General features: G+C 44.5%; 1 protein-coding gene across 3 annotated transcripts in view; it reads left to right on the forward strand.

The window, feature by feature from the left end:
* The window catches only part of LOC146370123 (titin-like), a 174205-nt gene that overhangs the window by 128693 nt on the left and 28202 nt on the right, over positions 1-17310 (forward strand). For all 3 annotated transcript variants that reach the window (XM_084908769.1, XM_084908770.1, XM_084908771.1), the window contains one exon: positions 1-17286. In XM_084908769.1, coding sequence (XP_084764895.1) covers positions 1-17286 — 17286 coding nt within the window. The remainder of the gene's footprint in view (positions 17287-17310) is intronic.

Consider the following 17310-nt stretch of genomic DNA (forward strand, 5'->3'; position numbering starts at 1 on the left):
ATCCACCTGGACCTCCAGTCAATCCAAGAGTTACAGACACAACCAAAACCACTGCCACTCTGAACTGGGGAAAACCTCTTCATAATGGTGGACTGGAAGTTACTGGATATGTCATTGAGCACAAAAAAGAAGGAACAGAAGAATGGGTTAAGGATACCCCATCATCTCCACTTAGGATCACAGAATTTGTTGTTCCTGAACTAGACACTGGTGCAAAATACTGCTTCAGAATTAGTGCTGTGAATGCTAAAGGAGTGGGAGAACCTGCCGAAACTAAGGAATTCACTGAGATTGTGGAGCATGCAGCTGAACCTGGAATGGAGCTTGATGTTGAGCTCAGAAGAACTCTTGTTGTCAGAGCTGGCTGCTCCATTCGCCTTTTTGTGCCAATCAAGGGACGTCCTACACCTACTGTCACCTGGACCAAGGAAGGCGGACCTGTTCCACGTGCAGTCATTGACAGCACTGAATCATTTACGATGCTGATCATTCCTGAGAGTTCAAGAATTGATGCAGGCAAATATGAGCTTACCCTCGAAAACTCAGCTGGAAAGAAGAGTGTTGACATACACGTGAGAGTTCTGGATTCACCTGGGCCTCCGCTTAACCTAAAACCAATCAAGATTGACAAAGAAAGCATTACGCTTCAGTGGGAAATGCCTCTCATTGATGGTGGTGCAAAGATCACAAACTATATCATTGAGAAAAGAGAATCAACACGCAAGGCTTTTGCTACTGTTGTTACAAAGTGCCCAACTACTTCAGTCAGAATTTGTGACCTGGGTGAAGGTTGTGAGTACTATTTCAGAGTGTCTGCTGAGAATGAGTATGGTATCGGTGAGGCGGTTGAAACTTCTGATCCAATTCGTGCATCCCAGACACCAAGCTCTCCAGAGAGCATTATTCCTACTGATATCACCAAGAACTCTATCAGCCTGGCTTGGACCAAACCTAAGCATGACGGTGGAAGCAGAATTACAGGATATGTCCTGGAAGCCCAGAAGAAGGGAACTGATCAGTGGTCTCATATTACGACGGTCAAGAACATGGATTTCACTGTGAAGAATCTCAATGAGAATGAGGAGTACATTTTCCGTGTAATGGCTGTCAATCACTCAGGTAGGAGTATTCCAAAGGAGAGCAAACCCATTGTTGTCAAGGACTCTACTTCTTTGCCAGAGTTTGACCTGCGTGGAGTTTGTCACAAGACTGTTATTGCCAAGGCAGGAGATGATATCAAGGTTGAAATTCCAGTTATGGGACGTCCTAGACCAACTGTCTCTTGGCAGAAGGATGGCGCAGCCCTGAAACTCACACAGAGGACCAATGTAGAAACTACTGCTGCTACGGTCATTATCAGCATCAGTGAGTGCAACAGAGCTGACAGTGGTGTATACACCATGACAGGAAAGAACATTGTTGGATCTGTGACAGACAGCATCACTCTGAAAGTTCATGATGTACCTGGTCCACCCAAAGGACCCGTTAAGATTGTGGAAATATCTCGTACTTATTGTATCTTTTCATGGGACGCTCCTGAGAATGATGGAGGGGTTCCCATCAACAACTATGTCATTGAAATACGAGACACCACTTCTCAAACATGGACTGAGTTGTCGTCTACCGTCATCCGCACAATGTTTAAAGCCATCCGGTTAACTACTGGATCAGAGTATCAGTTCAGAATAAAGGCTAAGAACAGATATGGTGTTGGACCTCCTATTACTTCAGAGACAGTGGTGGCTGCCTATCCATTCAAAGTCCCTGGTCCTCCAGGTACTCCTAACGTTGTTGCATTTACCAAAAACTCAATAACAATTGGCTGGAATGAGCCTGTGAATGATGGTGGAAATGAAGTCATTGGCTACCATGTTGAGAGGAAAGAAAGAACCAGCATAATGTGGTATAGGATTAGCAAGGGTCTTGTGAAAGGAAATATCTTTAAATCCTCTGGACTTGAAGATGGAGTTGCTTATGAGTTTCGTGTCATGGCTGAAAACATGGCTGGAATTGGTAAACCCAGCAAGGCCTCAGAACCGATATTGGCCTTGGACCCTGTTGACCCACCAGGTCAGCCTGTGCCAATATCTGTCAACAAGAATGCCATTACTATTCAGTGGACAAAGCCTGAGTATGATGGTGGGTTCAAAATCACTGGCTACATTGTGGAGAAGAGAGAACTGCCTGCTGGTCGCTGGATGAGAGCCAACTTTACCAACATAATTGAAACAACGTTCACTGTTAGTGGACTAACTCAAGATGCCTCATATGAGTTCCGTATCATAGCCAGAAACTCAGCAGGTGCAGTGAGCATACCTTCTGAGCCTTCAGATCCTATAATCTGCAAAGATGACATTATCGAACCACGCATTATGGTAGATGCCATCTTTAGGGATGTTGTTCTACTAAAGGCAGGAGAGTCATTCAAGCTTGAAGCTGATATTGCTGGTCAACCAACACCATCTATGGTTTGGACCAAGAATGGAAAGGAGGTTGAGAATACAATGAAACTGGAAGTTAGGTTCACTGAACTGACAACTACTCTAACCAACAAGGACTCTATAAGGCCAGATGGAGGTGAATTCATTTTGACTGCCACTAATGTTGGTGGATTTGCAAAGCACATTTTTAATGTTAAAGTGCTTGACAGACCAGGACCACCAGTTGGACCTCTTAAGGTAACTGATGTCACAGCTGAGAACTGTGCACTCTCCTGGGCTCCACCTGCAGATGATGGTGGTTCCAAGATTGAAGGATATGTGATTGAGAAGCGTGAATCAAGCAGACTGGTTTGGACCAGTGTTGTTTCAGACCTCCAAGATACACAATACAAGGTTACTAAGCTGCTCAAAGGAAACGAATACATTTTCAGAGTAATGGCAGTGAACAAATATGGAATTGGTGAGTCGCTTGAATCACAACCCACTATTGCAGACAACCCATATGTGATTCCAGATCCTCCTGAGAATGCTGAGGTGACAGCTATCACTAAAGATTCAATGGTTGTCATGTGGCAAGCACCTAAGAGTGATGGTGGAACTCCCATCACCACCTACCATATTGAAAGAAAAGATAGAATGGGCCTCCGTTGGGTCAAATGTAACAAGAGGAAAGTCAAAGATCTGCAGTTCAAGGCAACAGGTCTTGTTGTTGGACATGAATATGAATTCAGAATTATTGCTGAGAATGCTGCCGGATTGAGTATACCAAGTGTGTCTAGTCCATTCTACAAGGCCACTGATGGACTATACAAGCCTGAAGCTCCATGCAACCCCAGAATCTTGGATACAACCAAGTCTTCAATTACTGTGGCTTGGAACAAACCTGCATTTGATGGTGGCTGTGAAATAATGGGCTACATTGTAGAAACATGCATCCCATCTGAAAAGAAGGAAGAAGAGGAATGGACCATTGTGACACCCAAGGAAGGTCTTCCTGCTACCTCATTCACCATTGTTAACCTGAAGGAGAATCAAGAGTACAAGATTCACATCTCTGCTGTCAATAGTGAAGGAATTGGAGAGGCAGCATCTGTACCTGGTAATCCAAAGGCAGAGGACAGGCTTCTCCCTCCTGAGATTGATTTGGATGCGGAACTTCGGTCAGTTGTCAGGCTTAGAGCTTGCTGTTCACTTAGACTGTTTGTGCCTATCAGAGGCAGACCACCCCCTCAGGTAAAATGGACCAAAGGAGATGGGGAGCCAGTTGAGAGGGCAATCATTGACAGCACAACATCATACACATCACTGATAATTGAAAATGTCAACCGATTTGACAGTGGAAAGTATAATCTTACTGTTGAGAACAGCTCTGGCTCCAAGACAGTTACAGTACAAGTCAGAGTGCTTGATACACCAAGTGCCCCACAGAATCTGAAAATTACTGCTGTGACAAAGGATGCTGTGACTCTGACTTGGGATCCACCAGTGAATGATGGTGGAGTTAAAATTAAGAATTATGTTGTTGAAAAACGCGAGTCTACAAGAAAAGCATATGCCACAGTCAATGCTCTCTGCTATCAAACCACCTTCACTGTTGACCAGCTCCTGGAAGGATGCAACTATTACTTTAGAGTTTTAGCGGAGAATGAGTATGGCATCGGCTTGCCCATTGAGACTGGTGAATCAGTTAAGGTGTCAGAGAAACCACAGCCTCCTGGCAAAATCACTCTTAAGGATGTTACCAAAAACAGTGTCACTCTCTCCTGGGAGAAGCCAGAGCATGATGGTGGCAGTAGAGTGGGCTGTTATGTTGTTGAGATCCTGCCTAAGGGTGCTGACAAGTGGACCCAAGCACTGATCGTAAAAGAAACAGAAGCTACTATTAGTGGACTAAATGCAGGTGAAGAATATATGTTCCGTGTTGCTGCAAGAAATGAAAAAGGAACAAGTGATCCACGTCAGATTGGAGTTCCTGTGATTGTAAAAGACCTTGTTATTGCACCTGCTGTCAAAATGTTGTTCAACACATTTACTGTGTTGGCAGGAGAAGACTTGAAAGTGGAGGTTCCTTATATTGCACGCCCCAAAGCAACAGTTTCATGGGTAAAGGATGGTCTCCCTCTTAAGAGAACTAGCAGAGTAAACTTTGGTGCTACAGACACAATGCTGAACCTCACTATAAAAGAAGCTACTAAAGATGATGTTGGACACTACATTATTACTCTTACCAACACAGCAGGAGAGACTAAAGCAGATATTGGCATTGTTGTTCTTGACAAACCTGGCCAACCAGGTGGTCCAGTTAAGGTAGAGGAAGTCACTTCTGACAGTGTAACCATCTCCTGGAATCCACCAGAGTATCATGGTGGTTGCACCATCAAAAGCTATATTGTAGAAAAGAGAGACACATCTACAACTGCCTGGATGGTTGTATCTTCCAACCTAGCAAGGACCAAAATTAAGGCAGGCAGGCTGAAAACAGGTTCTGAGTATCAGTTTAGAATTACTGCAGAAAACAGATATGGAAAAGGCCCAGCTCTTCTATCACCATGCATTTTGGCTCAATACCCATATAAACTCCCAGGCCCTCCAGGTACACCATCCATTGCAGTCTGCACCAAAGATAGCATGGTGGTCACCTGGAATGAACCTGTCATTGATGGTGGAAGTTCTATCTTGGGCTACCACCTTGAACGTAAAGAGAGGAACAGCATCCTTTGGGTCAAACTAAACAAATCTCTTATTACAGACCAAACCTTTAAGACCACTGGCCTAGAACCAGGAATGGAGTATGAATACAGAGTGTATGCTGAAAACATAGTTGGAATAGGCAAAGCAAGTAAAGTGTCGGAGGGCTATATTGCTAGAGATCCTTGTGATCCACCTGGCACCCCAGAGGCAATAAAGATTACTAAGGACTCAGTGACTATTGTTTGGACCAAACCTGAGTATGATGGTGGTGCAAAGGTTACAGGCTACATTGTGGAAAAGAAGGAGCTTCCAGAGGGTCGTTGGTTGAAGGCTAATTTTACTAATGTAATTGAGACGGAATATTTAGCAAGTGGACTTGTGGAGGGCAATCAATATGAGTTTCGTGTCATTGCCAGAAATGCTGCTGGTGTTTTCAGTATTCCTTCTTACAGCACTGGTCCAATTACTGCCAGAGATGAGATTGAGCCACCGCGCATAAGCATTGACCCAGAGTATACACAGAATATTGTGGTCAGTGCTGGCGACAACTTCAAAATTAATGCAGATGTTCATGGAAAACCACTGCCCTCTATCCACTGGATGAAGGGAGAGCAGGAACTAGGCAACACAATTCACAGGGAAATCAAGAACACACCCACCAAAGCTTTTATATCTGTCAAAGAAGCTAAACTGTCTGATGGAGGGCAATACATTTTGCTACTGAAAAATCCTGGAGGAGAAAAGACTGTACAGGTCAATGTTGTTGTTCTAGATAAACCTGGAGAACCACAAGGGCCTCTTGTTGTCACAGGAATAACCAAAGACAGATGCTGCCTTGCATGGAAACCACCATTGCAGGATGGTGGCAGCAAGATCTGTCACTACATTGTGGAGAGAAGAGAGACAAGCAGACTAATCTGGACTGTAGTTGAACAAAAAGTGGAGAACATTTGTCTAAAAGTTACTAAGCTCCTGGAGGGAAATGAGTACATCTTCAGAGTCCGTGCTGTCAACCAATTTGGAGTAGGCGCACCACTTGAATCTCCTGCTGTCATAATCAAGGATCCATACATGCTACCTGGATCGCCCAAGAACTTAGAAGTTTCAAATATTAAAAAGGATTCAATGGTGCTTACCTGGGAGGCTCCTTCTGAAGATGGTGGCAGTCCTGTAACTGGATACATAATTGAGAAGCATGACAAAGAAGGCGTAAGATGGACTAGGTGCAATAGGCAAACAGTCACTGATTTGAGTTTTAAGGTCAAAGGACTTTTGGAAAGCCACAATTATGAATTCAGAGTTGCAGCTGAGAATTCTGTTGGTGTTGGTGAGCCAAGCTCCCCAACTGTTTTCTACAAAGCTCTTGATCCTATCTTTAGGCCTGGCCCACCACATAACCCAAGAGTTACAGACACTACAAGAACATCAGTATTCCTGTCATGGGGAAAACCCATTGCTGATGGAGGCTGTGAGATTCAGGGATACATTGTTGAGTGCTGCGCTACTACTGCTGAAGCACCTGCTGCTGAAGGAGCTGCCACAGACACAGTTGTTGAAGAATGGATAATGTGCACACCAGCTACAGGTGTTAAGAAGACTAAGTTTGAAGTTGCAAATCTGAAAGAAAACCAGGCATACAAGTTTAGAGTATGTGCAATCAACAAAGTAGGAGTTGGTGAGCATGCTGATGTCGCTGGAATTGTTGTTGCTATGGACAGAGCAGATGAGCCAGACCTTGACATTGACCCAGAACTAAGAAAAATTGTTACCATTAAAGCTGGTGCGTCCCTAAGACTCTTCATTCCTATCAAAGGCAGGCCCACACCTACTATAAAGTGGGACAAAGATGAAGCTCCCCTTAAAGAGAGTGCTCAGGTTGAGATAACCAGCAGTTATACATTGCTTGTGATTGATAAAATGAGCAGAAATGACAGTGGAAAATACACAGTCTCTGCAGAGAATTCCAGTGGAACCAAATCTGCATTTGTTGTTGTCCGTGTCCTTGACACACCTAGTGCTCCTGTTAATCTTAAAGTGAAAGAAATTACAAACCAGTCAGTAACATTGGAATGGGAACCACCTCTGTTGGATGGTGGATCCAAGATCAAAAACTACATTGTTGAAAAAAGAGAAAGCACACGCAAAACATTTGCAGCTGTTGTCACAAATTGTCATGCTCTTTCATGGCAGATCGAACCACTCCAGGAGGGCTGCAGTTACTACTTCCGTGTACTTGCAGAGAATGCTTATGGTGTTGGTCTGCCTGCAGCAACTGTTGATCCTCTTAAGGTCTCAGAAGTGCCCCAGGCTCCAAAGAGTTTAATTGTTACAGATCAGACAAAAACAAGCATCTCTCTCGCCTGGGAGAGGCCAGAGTATGATGGTGGTAGCAGGATCATGCAGTACTTGCTTGAGGTGCAGCTGAAGGGTCAAGAGAAATGGTCTGCTGTAAACACTTTTAAGACAATGGAAGCAACAGTCTCCAATTTGAACCCAGGAGAGGAGTATCTTTTCAGAATTACAGCTGTCAATGATAAAGGGAAGAGTGACCCCAAAGTCCTTTCCGGGCCAGTGATGACCAAAAACTTGGTCTTTGAGCCAGATGTCCGTCCAGAATTCAGCAGCTACAGTGTTCATGTGGGCAAAGACATTAACATTGACATTCCTATCTTTGGACGTCCTAAACCTACCATCACATGGACTAAAGATGGCGCTCCCTTGAAGTTTACTACAAGAGTCCATATTGTCAATACACCAACACATACAACACTAAGCATAAAAGAGGCAGCAGGCGATGATGGTGGTATGTACAGCATAAATGTTGCCAACTCAGCTGGAAAGAAGGACACAACAATTGAAGTCATTGTACTTGACAAACCTGGCCCTCCATGTGGCCCTGTGAGATTCGATGAAATCACAACACAGAGTGTCACTATATCATGGGACCCACCAAAACACAATGGTGGATGCCAAATTTCAAACTACGTTGTACAGAAAAGAGATACGACTACTACAACATGGGAGAATGTTAGTATCAACTGGGCCAGAACCACCATAAAAGTATCTAGACTAAAGACTGGAGCTGAGTACCAGTTCAGGATCATTGCCCAGAACCGTTATGGTAAAAGCCATGGTCTGGATTCATCTGCTGTAGTTGCTCAGTACCCATACAGAGAGCCAGGCCCTCCAGGCACTCCTTTCATCTCTTCTCTCTCTAGGGACCACCAAATTGTTGAGTGGCATGAACCTGTCACAGATGGAGGCAGTCCTGTTCTTGGCTACCATCTTGAAAGGAAAGAGAGGAATAGTATTCTCTGGGTCAAGATCAACAAGACTCTCATCCACGAGACAAGTTTCAAGAGTTACCCCTTGGAGGAGGGTGTTGAATATGAATACAGGGTTTATGCTGAAAATATTGTTGGAATTGGAAGGAGCAGCAAAGTCTCAGAGGGATGTGTTGCCCGTGATCCATGTGATCCTCCTGGAATACCAGAGGCCATCCATGTGACCAAAGACACCATTGTCATTCAGTGGACTAAACCAGAATATGATGGTGGAAGCAATATCACTGGCTATATTGTGGAAAAGCGTGATCTGCCCGAGGGCAGGTGGGTAAAGGCAAATTTTACTAATGTGATTGAGACCCAGTTTACAGTGACTGGTCTGACTGAAAATGCACAGTATGACTTTAGAGTCATTGCTAAAAATGCTGTTGGCACTGTCAGCAAACCATCTTATAACAGTGGACCTATAACTGCAAGTGATGCTGTGGAGGCACCCAAATTCTCCATTGATCCTGCATTCACTAAGACCATTATTGTCAATGCTGGAGAGACATTCAAGCTAGATGCTGATGTACGTGGCAAGCCGCTGCCAACAATACAGTGGTTCAAAGATGACAAACCAGTTGAAAACACACTTCGACTAGAGATCAGAAACACAGAAAACCATGCAATGATTGTCATTAAAGACTCCATTAGAGTTGATGGTGGAACTTATACACTCCAGCTGACAAATGAAGCCGGCAGTGAGACTGTTCCATTTAAGGTTTTGGTACTGGATAAACCTAGCCCATGTGAAGGACCACTCCATGTCACTGGAGTCGCTGAAGATAGATGCACACTGGTATGGCACCCCCCTCTACATGATGGAGGTAGTCCTATTACACATTACATCATTGAAAGAAGGGAGACAAGTCGTCTAGCTTGGACTGTTGTTTCTAGCAACTGTGGCACCACATGCTACAAAGTTACCAAATTACTGGAAGGTGATGAGTATATGTTCCGTGTAATGGCAGTTAATAGTCATGGTGTAAGTGAGCCACTGGAGTCTGGTGCAGTAATAATGAAAACTCCATTTGTTCTCCCTGGTCCACCTCACATTGAGGATGTATCTAACATTGCCCATGATGGTATGACCATCTCTTGGTCTGCCCCTGAGACTGATGGTGGCAGTGAAATTACAAATTACATAATTGAGAAAAAGGATAGAACCGGGATCAAATGGACCAGATGCAACAGACAGAAGGTCACTGATCTCTCATTTAGAGTTACAGGCCTGACCACAGGCCATGAGTATGAATTCAGAGTGGCTGCTGAGAACATAGTTGGAGTGGGAGAGCCAAGCCTTGCAAGTTCATACTACAAGGCCTGTGATCCCAAGTACAAACCTGGAGCCCCAGGATATGTGCATGTGATTGACTCAACAAAGACTTCTATTACTGTGTCATGGGGTAAGCCTCTGTCTGATGGTGGCAGTGTCATTCAAGGATATATTGTTGAAGTCTGCAAGGCTGAAGAGGAAGAATGGACCATGGTCACTCCTCCAACTGGCCTGCGTGTCAACAAATATGAAATTACAAAGCTTACTGAGGGTCAGGAGTACAAGATCCAAGTGTGTGCTCTGAACAAATTGGGAGTTGGTGAGCCGGCAGTTCTCTCTGGAACAGCTAAGCCTGAAGAAAGGGTCGAACCACCTGAGATCCACCTTGACTCTGAGCTGAGGAAGGGCATTGTACTGAAAGCAGGCGGCTCTGTTAGAATCAATATTCCATTTAAGGGCAGACCAACACCTGAGATAAAGTGGACTAAGGATGACGGAAACCTGACTGAAAAACCAGTGGTCGAGAAAGCTCATAATTTCACACAGTTGTCTATTGACTCATGTGACAGAAGTGACTCAGGAAAATACACCCTCACACTGACTAACAGCAGTGGCACCGTGTCTGAGGTTGTTTCAGTTAAAATTCTGGATGCCCCTGGGGCCCCACAGAACCTTGTTGTTAAAGAAATCAGAAAGGACTCTGTTACTCTTGCTTGGGATGCTCCATTGATTGATGGAGGTGCCAAAATCAAGAACTATGTCATTGACAAACGTGAATCAACAAGAAAGGCATATGCAAATGTGTCCACAAAATGCACCAAAACAACATTCAAAGTTGAGAACTTGATTGAAGGTGCTATGTACTACTTTAGAGTCATGGCTGAGAATGAATATGGAATTGGGCCGGCTGTGGAAACAAAGACTGCCTCCAAGGCCTCTGAAGTACCACTGCCTGTTGGAAAGATCTTCCTCAATGATGTCACTAAGTCCAGTGTCTCACTGGCCTGGGAGAAACCTGAGCAGGATGGAGGGAGCAGAATTGCTGGCTATCTAATTGAGATGCAACCTAAGGGTACAGATAAGTGGGGAGTTGCAACAAATACAAAAACATGTGAAGGTACTGTCACAGGCCTTACAGCTGGAACAGAATACCTATTCCGCATCATTGCTTACAATGAAAAGGGAAAGAGTGAGCCAAAAGCACTTGCTGCACCTGTGATTGCCACTGACATGACCATGGAGCCCAGCATCAAAATTCCATTCAACACTTACAGTGTATTAGCTGGAAAGGATCTAAAGTTAGATTTTCCTGTTCTTGGCAAGCCAAAACCTAAAGTCACCTGGGCCAAGGATGGTCAGCCTTTGAAGGTGACATCAAGAATGAATATAATATCCACTAAAACAACAACGGGAATAGAAATTACTGAGGCATGCAAGGAGGACTTTGGCAAATACACAATTACAGCAGCCAACACCACTGGAACAACCGCAGAGGATGTATCTGTCATTATCCTCGACAAGCCTGGTCCACCAAAAGGGCCAGTCAAGATTGTTGAAGTGAGCAACACCTTTGTCCACCTCTCCTGGGACCCCCCAGAGTACACCGGTGGATGCCAAGTAAAGAATTACATAGTGGAAAAGAGAGACACAACCAGTACAACATGGCAAACAGTCACCACTCAGCTAGCTAGAACAGCTTTTAAGGTCAGCAAGCTGAAGACAGGTTCAGAATATCAGTTCAGAATCATAGCTGAAAATAGATATGGAAAGGGTGCGCCTCTGGATTCCAAGGCCATTGTGGTGCAATATCCGTTCAAACCACCGGGTCCTCCAGGAACACCACATGTGAAATCTGCAACTAAAGAAATGATGATCATTGAATGGAATGAGCCAGTCAATGATGGTGGAAGTGCAGTTATTGGCTACCATTTGGAAAGCAAGGAAAGAAGCAGCATTCTATGGAGCAAACTGAACAAGACTCTCATCACAGACACACAATTCAAGATCGTTAACCTTGAGGAGGGTATTGGATATGAATTTAGAGTTTATGCTGAAAATATTGTTGGCATTGGCCGATGCAGTAAAGTGTCCGAGTCCTTTGTTGCTCGCGACCCATGTGATCCTCCTGGTACCCCAGAAGCTGTATCTATTTCAAAGAACCAGATCAGGATTCAGTGGACTAAGCCTCAGTATGATGGTGGTAGCAAAGTGAATGGATATATTGTGGAAAGGAAAGACCTCGCCTCTCCTGATGGACGCTGGGTAAGAGCTAACTTTACCAATATAGTTGAGACTGAGTACACTGTCACTGGTCTGACAGAAAATGAGCAATATGAATTTAGAGTTATTGCAAGAAATGCAGCTGGCATCTTTAGTGAGCCATCTGACAGCTCTGGACCTATTACTGCTACTGATGAAATTGAACCACCAAGGGCCTCAATGGATCCTAAATACAAGGATGTTATTGTTGTAAATGCTGGAGAAAATCTGCTTCTGGATGCAGACATCTATGGAAAACCGATTCCTGAGGTGCTCTGGCTGAAAGAGGGCAAGGAAATGGACAAAGCCTTGCGCATTGAAGTGAAAACTACACAGAAACGTGCAGCAATGACGATTAAGGATGTAACCAAGCTTGATAGTGGCCACTATGACCTCATCCTCAAAAATCTGGGTGGTACAAAAGTGTTCCCTATCACAGTTAAAGTCCTTGATAAACCAGGTTCACCCACTGGACCCATGAAGATTACTGGAGTCATGGCCGACAGGTGCATTCTTGCCTGGTCTGAGCCAGCTCTAGATGGCGGAGCCAGTATCACTCACTATGTGCTGGAGAAGAGAGAGACTAGCAGGTTGTCCTGGACCGTGGCTGCATCAGACATCAAGGGTCTGTACCATAAAGTAACAAATTTGCTTCCTGGAGATGAATACATTTTCAGAGTCAGAGCAGTGAACAAATATGGCATTGGTGACTATCTGGAAAGTGAACCCATCATTGCACGCAATCCTTACAAGCCTCCTAGTGCTCCTGGAACTCCAGAAGCCAGTCTGATCACAAAGGACTCTATAGTTTTGTCGTGGACAGCTCCTGAACAGACTGGTGGAGCTGAAATTGAAGGCTACCATCTTGAAAAACGTGACAAAGACAGTGTACGGTGGACAAAATGCAACAGACAAAAGCTTACAGACGCTCGGTTTAAAGTCACAGGTCTGATCACAGATCACTTCTATGAGTTCCGTGTTGCTGCTGAGAATGAGGTTGGAATGGGAGATTTCAGTGAGCTGTCCCTGTTCTACAGGGCATGTGATGCCATAAGACCACCTGGGCCTCCGCACCATCCTAAAGTAACAGACTACACAAAGTCCTCTGTCTCTCTGTCTTGGGGCAAACCTGACTTTGATGGCGGTGCTTATATCAAGGGATACATTGTTGAAATGAGGGAGTATACACCGGTACCTGAGTCAACAGAGGAGGCAGAGATAGCACCAGCAGTAGAAGCACCAGTTGAAAAAGAATGGACAATGTTCACTCCACCCAGTGGCATTCAAGCCACCAAATTAACTATAACAGACTTGAAGGAGGGTGGAGAGTACCAGTTCCGTGTCTATGCAATAAATTCAGAAGGAGTGGGGGAGGCTGCTAATGTCCATGGCACAGTGGTTACTTCTGACAGGGCAGAAGCACCAGAGATAGAACTTGATGCTGAACTCAGAAAGGTTCTATCTGTCCGTGCTGGTGGGACTCTACGCCTCTTTGTCACCATCAGAGGAAGACCTGAGCCTGCTGTAAAATGGGAGAAAGTTGACGGTACCCTTACAGAGCGTGCTGTAATTGATACTACTAGTTCATTCACCATGCTTGTCATTGACAATGTTAATCGCTTTGACAGTGGCAAATACTCACTAACACTAGAAAACAGTAGTGGCAAAAAATCTGCAATTGTTGCAGTGAGAATTTTGGATACACCGAGTGCACCACAAAACTTTACCGTGAAGGAGCTAAAGAAGGATTCAGTGACTCTTGCCTGGGATACTCCACTTACTGATGGTGGCTCTAAAATCACAAACTACATCATAGAGAAGAGAGAGTCTGTTAGGAAGGCCTATGCTGCTGTCACCAGCAACTGTACAGCAAACTCATTTAAGGTAGAAGACCTGCCAGAAGGTGGAATTTTCTACTTCAGAATCTGTGCTGTTAATGAATATGGCCAAGGCCAGATGGTTGAAACCAAAGAAGTAAAGGTAGCTGAGGTACCTTTGCCACCAAGCAAGGTTACCCTTGTAGATTTGACCAAGACTAGTGTGTCACTGGCTTGGGAGAAACCTGCTCATGATGGTGGATGCAAAGTAATGTGCTACAATGTAGAATTTAAGCCTAAGAGTGGGGATAAATGGGGCACAGCATGTACAGTTAAGGTACCGGAAGCAACTATTCCTAATTTAACTCCAAATGAAGCTTATTTATTCAGAGTTGTTGCAATCAATGAGAAGGGGAAGAGTGAGCCAAAGGATCTTGGCTTACCTGTGGTTGCAAAGGATGTTGCTATTGAACCATCTATCAACTTGCTGTTTACCACATACACTGTGAAGGCTGGAGGTGACCTCACTTTTGAGGTTCCAATAAGAGGCAGACCAAAGCCCGCTGTGTCCTGGAAGAAGGATGGCCTTCCTTTGAAGCAAACCACATCAGTTTCTATCTTAAACACTGCAGCCTCATCCAAAATCATTATCAAAGAGGCTAAGAAGGAACATGTTGGGAAGTATGAAATAACTTTGGCAAACACAGCAGGAACTGTTACAGCAGATATTGGAGTCATTGTCCTTGATAAGCCAGGTCCACCTAAAGGAATTAAGGTGGATGCAGTGACTTCAGACAGCATCTCCCTTTCCTGGTCCCCACCAGAATATGATGGTGGCTGCTCCATCAGCAACTACATTGTGGAGAAGAGAGACACAAACACACAGGAATGGCAGATGATAGCAAGTAATGTTGCTAGAACAGCTTTCAAAGCTGGCCGTCTTACACATGGAGCAGAGTATCAGTTTCGTATTTATGCAGTTAACCGCTATGGAAAGAGTAGCTATCTGGATTCACCTGGAATCACTGCTCAGTACAATTTTAAACAGCCCGGACCTCCTTCTACACCCATAGTGAAACTGGCCACCAAGTCTTATATGCTGGTGACTTGGAATGAGCCAGTTAGTGATGGTGGTAGTCCTGTTCTGGGCTACCACCTGGAGAGGAAGGAGCGTTCTAGCATTCTTTGGACAAAGATGAACAGAGGAATGATCAAAGATACAGAGTACAAAGTCACTGGAATTGAAGAGGGCATGATGTATGAATACCGTGTATATGCTGAAAATATTGCTGGTATTGGTAAATGTAGCAAGGCTTGTGAAGCCGTAGCAGCAAGAGATCCATGTGACCCTCCAGGTACACCCATTATCATTGCAATCACCAGAACATCAGTCTCCTTATCTTGGGAAAAACCAGAATATGATGGTGGAGCAAAGGTTTCTGGTTACACAATTGAACGCAGAGACCTTCCAGAAGGACGATGGACAAGATGCAACTTCACTAATGTACCTGAGACCCATTATGATGTGACAGGCCTTACAGAGAACAGCCAGTATGATTTCCGTGTCATTGCAAAGAATGCAGCTGGACTGTTTAGTATACCATCAGACAATACTGGTCCCATCACTATTAAAGATGATGTGGAGCCACCACGCATCATGATTGATGTGAAGTTCAGAGAGACCGTGTTTGTGAAAGCCGGAGAAACTCTAAAGATTAATGCGGATCTTGCGGGACGTCCTGCTCCTGTCATTTCATGGACCAAGAATGGCAAAGAAATCGAGCTAAGAGCTAGAATTCAAATTGTTTCAACAGACACCAGCACGTGTCTCACTATGAAGGATTGTATCAGAAGAGATTCTGGACAGTATGCCCTGACTTTACAAAATATTGGTGGAACAGTTACCATGCCAATAAACTGTGTGATTCTAGATAGGCCAGGACCCTCAGCAGGACCACTTCAGATTACAGGTATCACAGCAGCAGAGTGCACTCTGTCTTGGGGTCCACCTCAGGAATCTGGTGGTGCAGACATCACTCATTATGTTGTTGAAAAACGTGAGACCAGTCGGCTGTCATGGACACTGGTGAAGGCAGATGTCACAAAAACATTCTTTAAAGTCACAGGCCTGCTCAAGGACAATGACTATATCTTTAGGGTTCTTGCTATTAACAAGCATGGTGTTGGTGAAGCTCTGGAGAGTGATGTTATAAAGGTTACAGATCCATACACCTTTGCCACTGCTCCAGCTAGTGTTGATGTCACTACTATAACTGGAGACTCAATGACCCTCACCTGGTGCAAGCCAGCCAATGATGGAGGCAGTCCCATTACTGGATATGTGATTGAGCGGCGTGAGAAAACAAGCATGCGTTGGGTCCGTGTGAACAGAGATCCAGTTCCTGAATTTACCACAGTAGTAACCAAACTCCGCAAGGGTTGTGAATATGACTTCCGAGTTTATGCTGAAAATGCAGCTGGTTTGAGTCCACCGAGTGAACCATCTGCAACATTCAGAGCAGTAGATCCTCTGGTCGTTCCTTCTCGACCAACCAAGCCAAAGATTGTGAATTCAACCAAAGACAGCGTGTCTATTGTCTGGAAACCACCAACAGATGATGGTGGTGCTCCTATCCTTGGATACAGTGTAGAATACAGAGACTACATCCAGAAACCAGAGGAAGAGGAAGAAGAAGAATATGAGGAGGAAGAGGAGGTACTTGAGTCACCTGAAGAACTAGCAAGATGGGTTGAGGCCATCCCTCTTACAAAGAGCTTAGAATTCACCATCACTGGATTGAAGACAGATGCAGAATATGAATTCTGTGTTAAAGCAATCAATAAAATTGGCAGCAGTGTGCGTAGTCCATATTCAAATCCATCTGCCGCAAAGGACAGAACTGCAGAACCATCATTTGATGTTGACATTGAGATGCGTAAAGTGCTCTCTGTTAAGCATGGTACAGCATTTACTCTTAATGTGCCATTCAAGGGAAACCCTTTGCCATCAGTGACATGGGCTAAGGAGGGTGTTGATCTGAAAGTCAGAGGAACCATTGAATCAACAGATTCCAGCACTTCATTGACTATTGAGAAGTCAACTAGAAATGACTCTGGAGAATACACTGTCACAATTGAATCACCACTAGGAAAAGCAACATTGCCTGTGGTTGTCAAAGTACTTGACTCTCCAGGACCCCCAGTGAATGTTAAAGTATCTTCAGTGACCAGGGATTCTGCAACCCTCACTTGGGATCCTCCAGAGAATGATGGTGGTGATGCAGTAAAGGCCTACCATGTTGAAAAACGTGAGGCCAGTAAGAAAGCCTGGGTGTCTGTGACTGGCAACTGCCACACTCTGACTTACAAGGTGGAAGACCTACAGGAGGGAGCTATCTATTATTTCAGAGTTATTGGAGAAAATGAGTATGGAGTGGGTGTCCCTCAGGACGCTAAGGCTGGGACAAAGATCACAGGTAACATATGCACTGAGTGCTTAT

This window comes from Perissodus microlepis, chromosome 16 (genome assembly GCF_051167445.1).
Source record: "Perissodus microlepis isolate ML-2025 ecotype Zambia chromosome 16, ASM5116744v1, whole genome shotgun sequence".
Lineage (NCBI taxonomy): Eukaryota > Metazoa > Chordata > Actinopteri > Cichliformes > Cichlidae > Perissodus > Perissodus microlepis.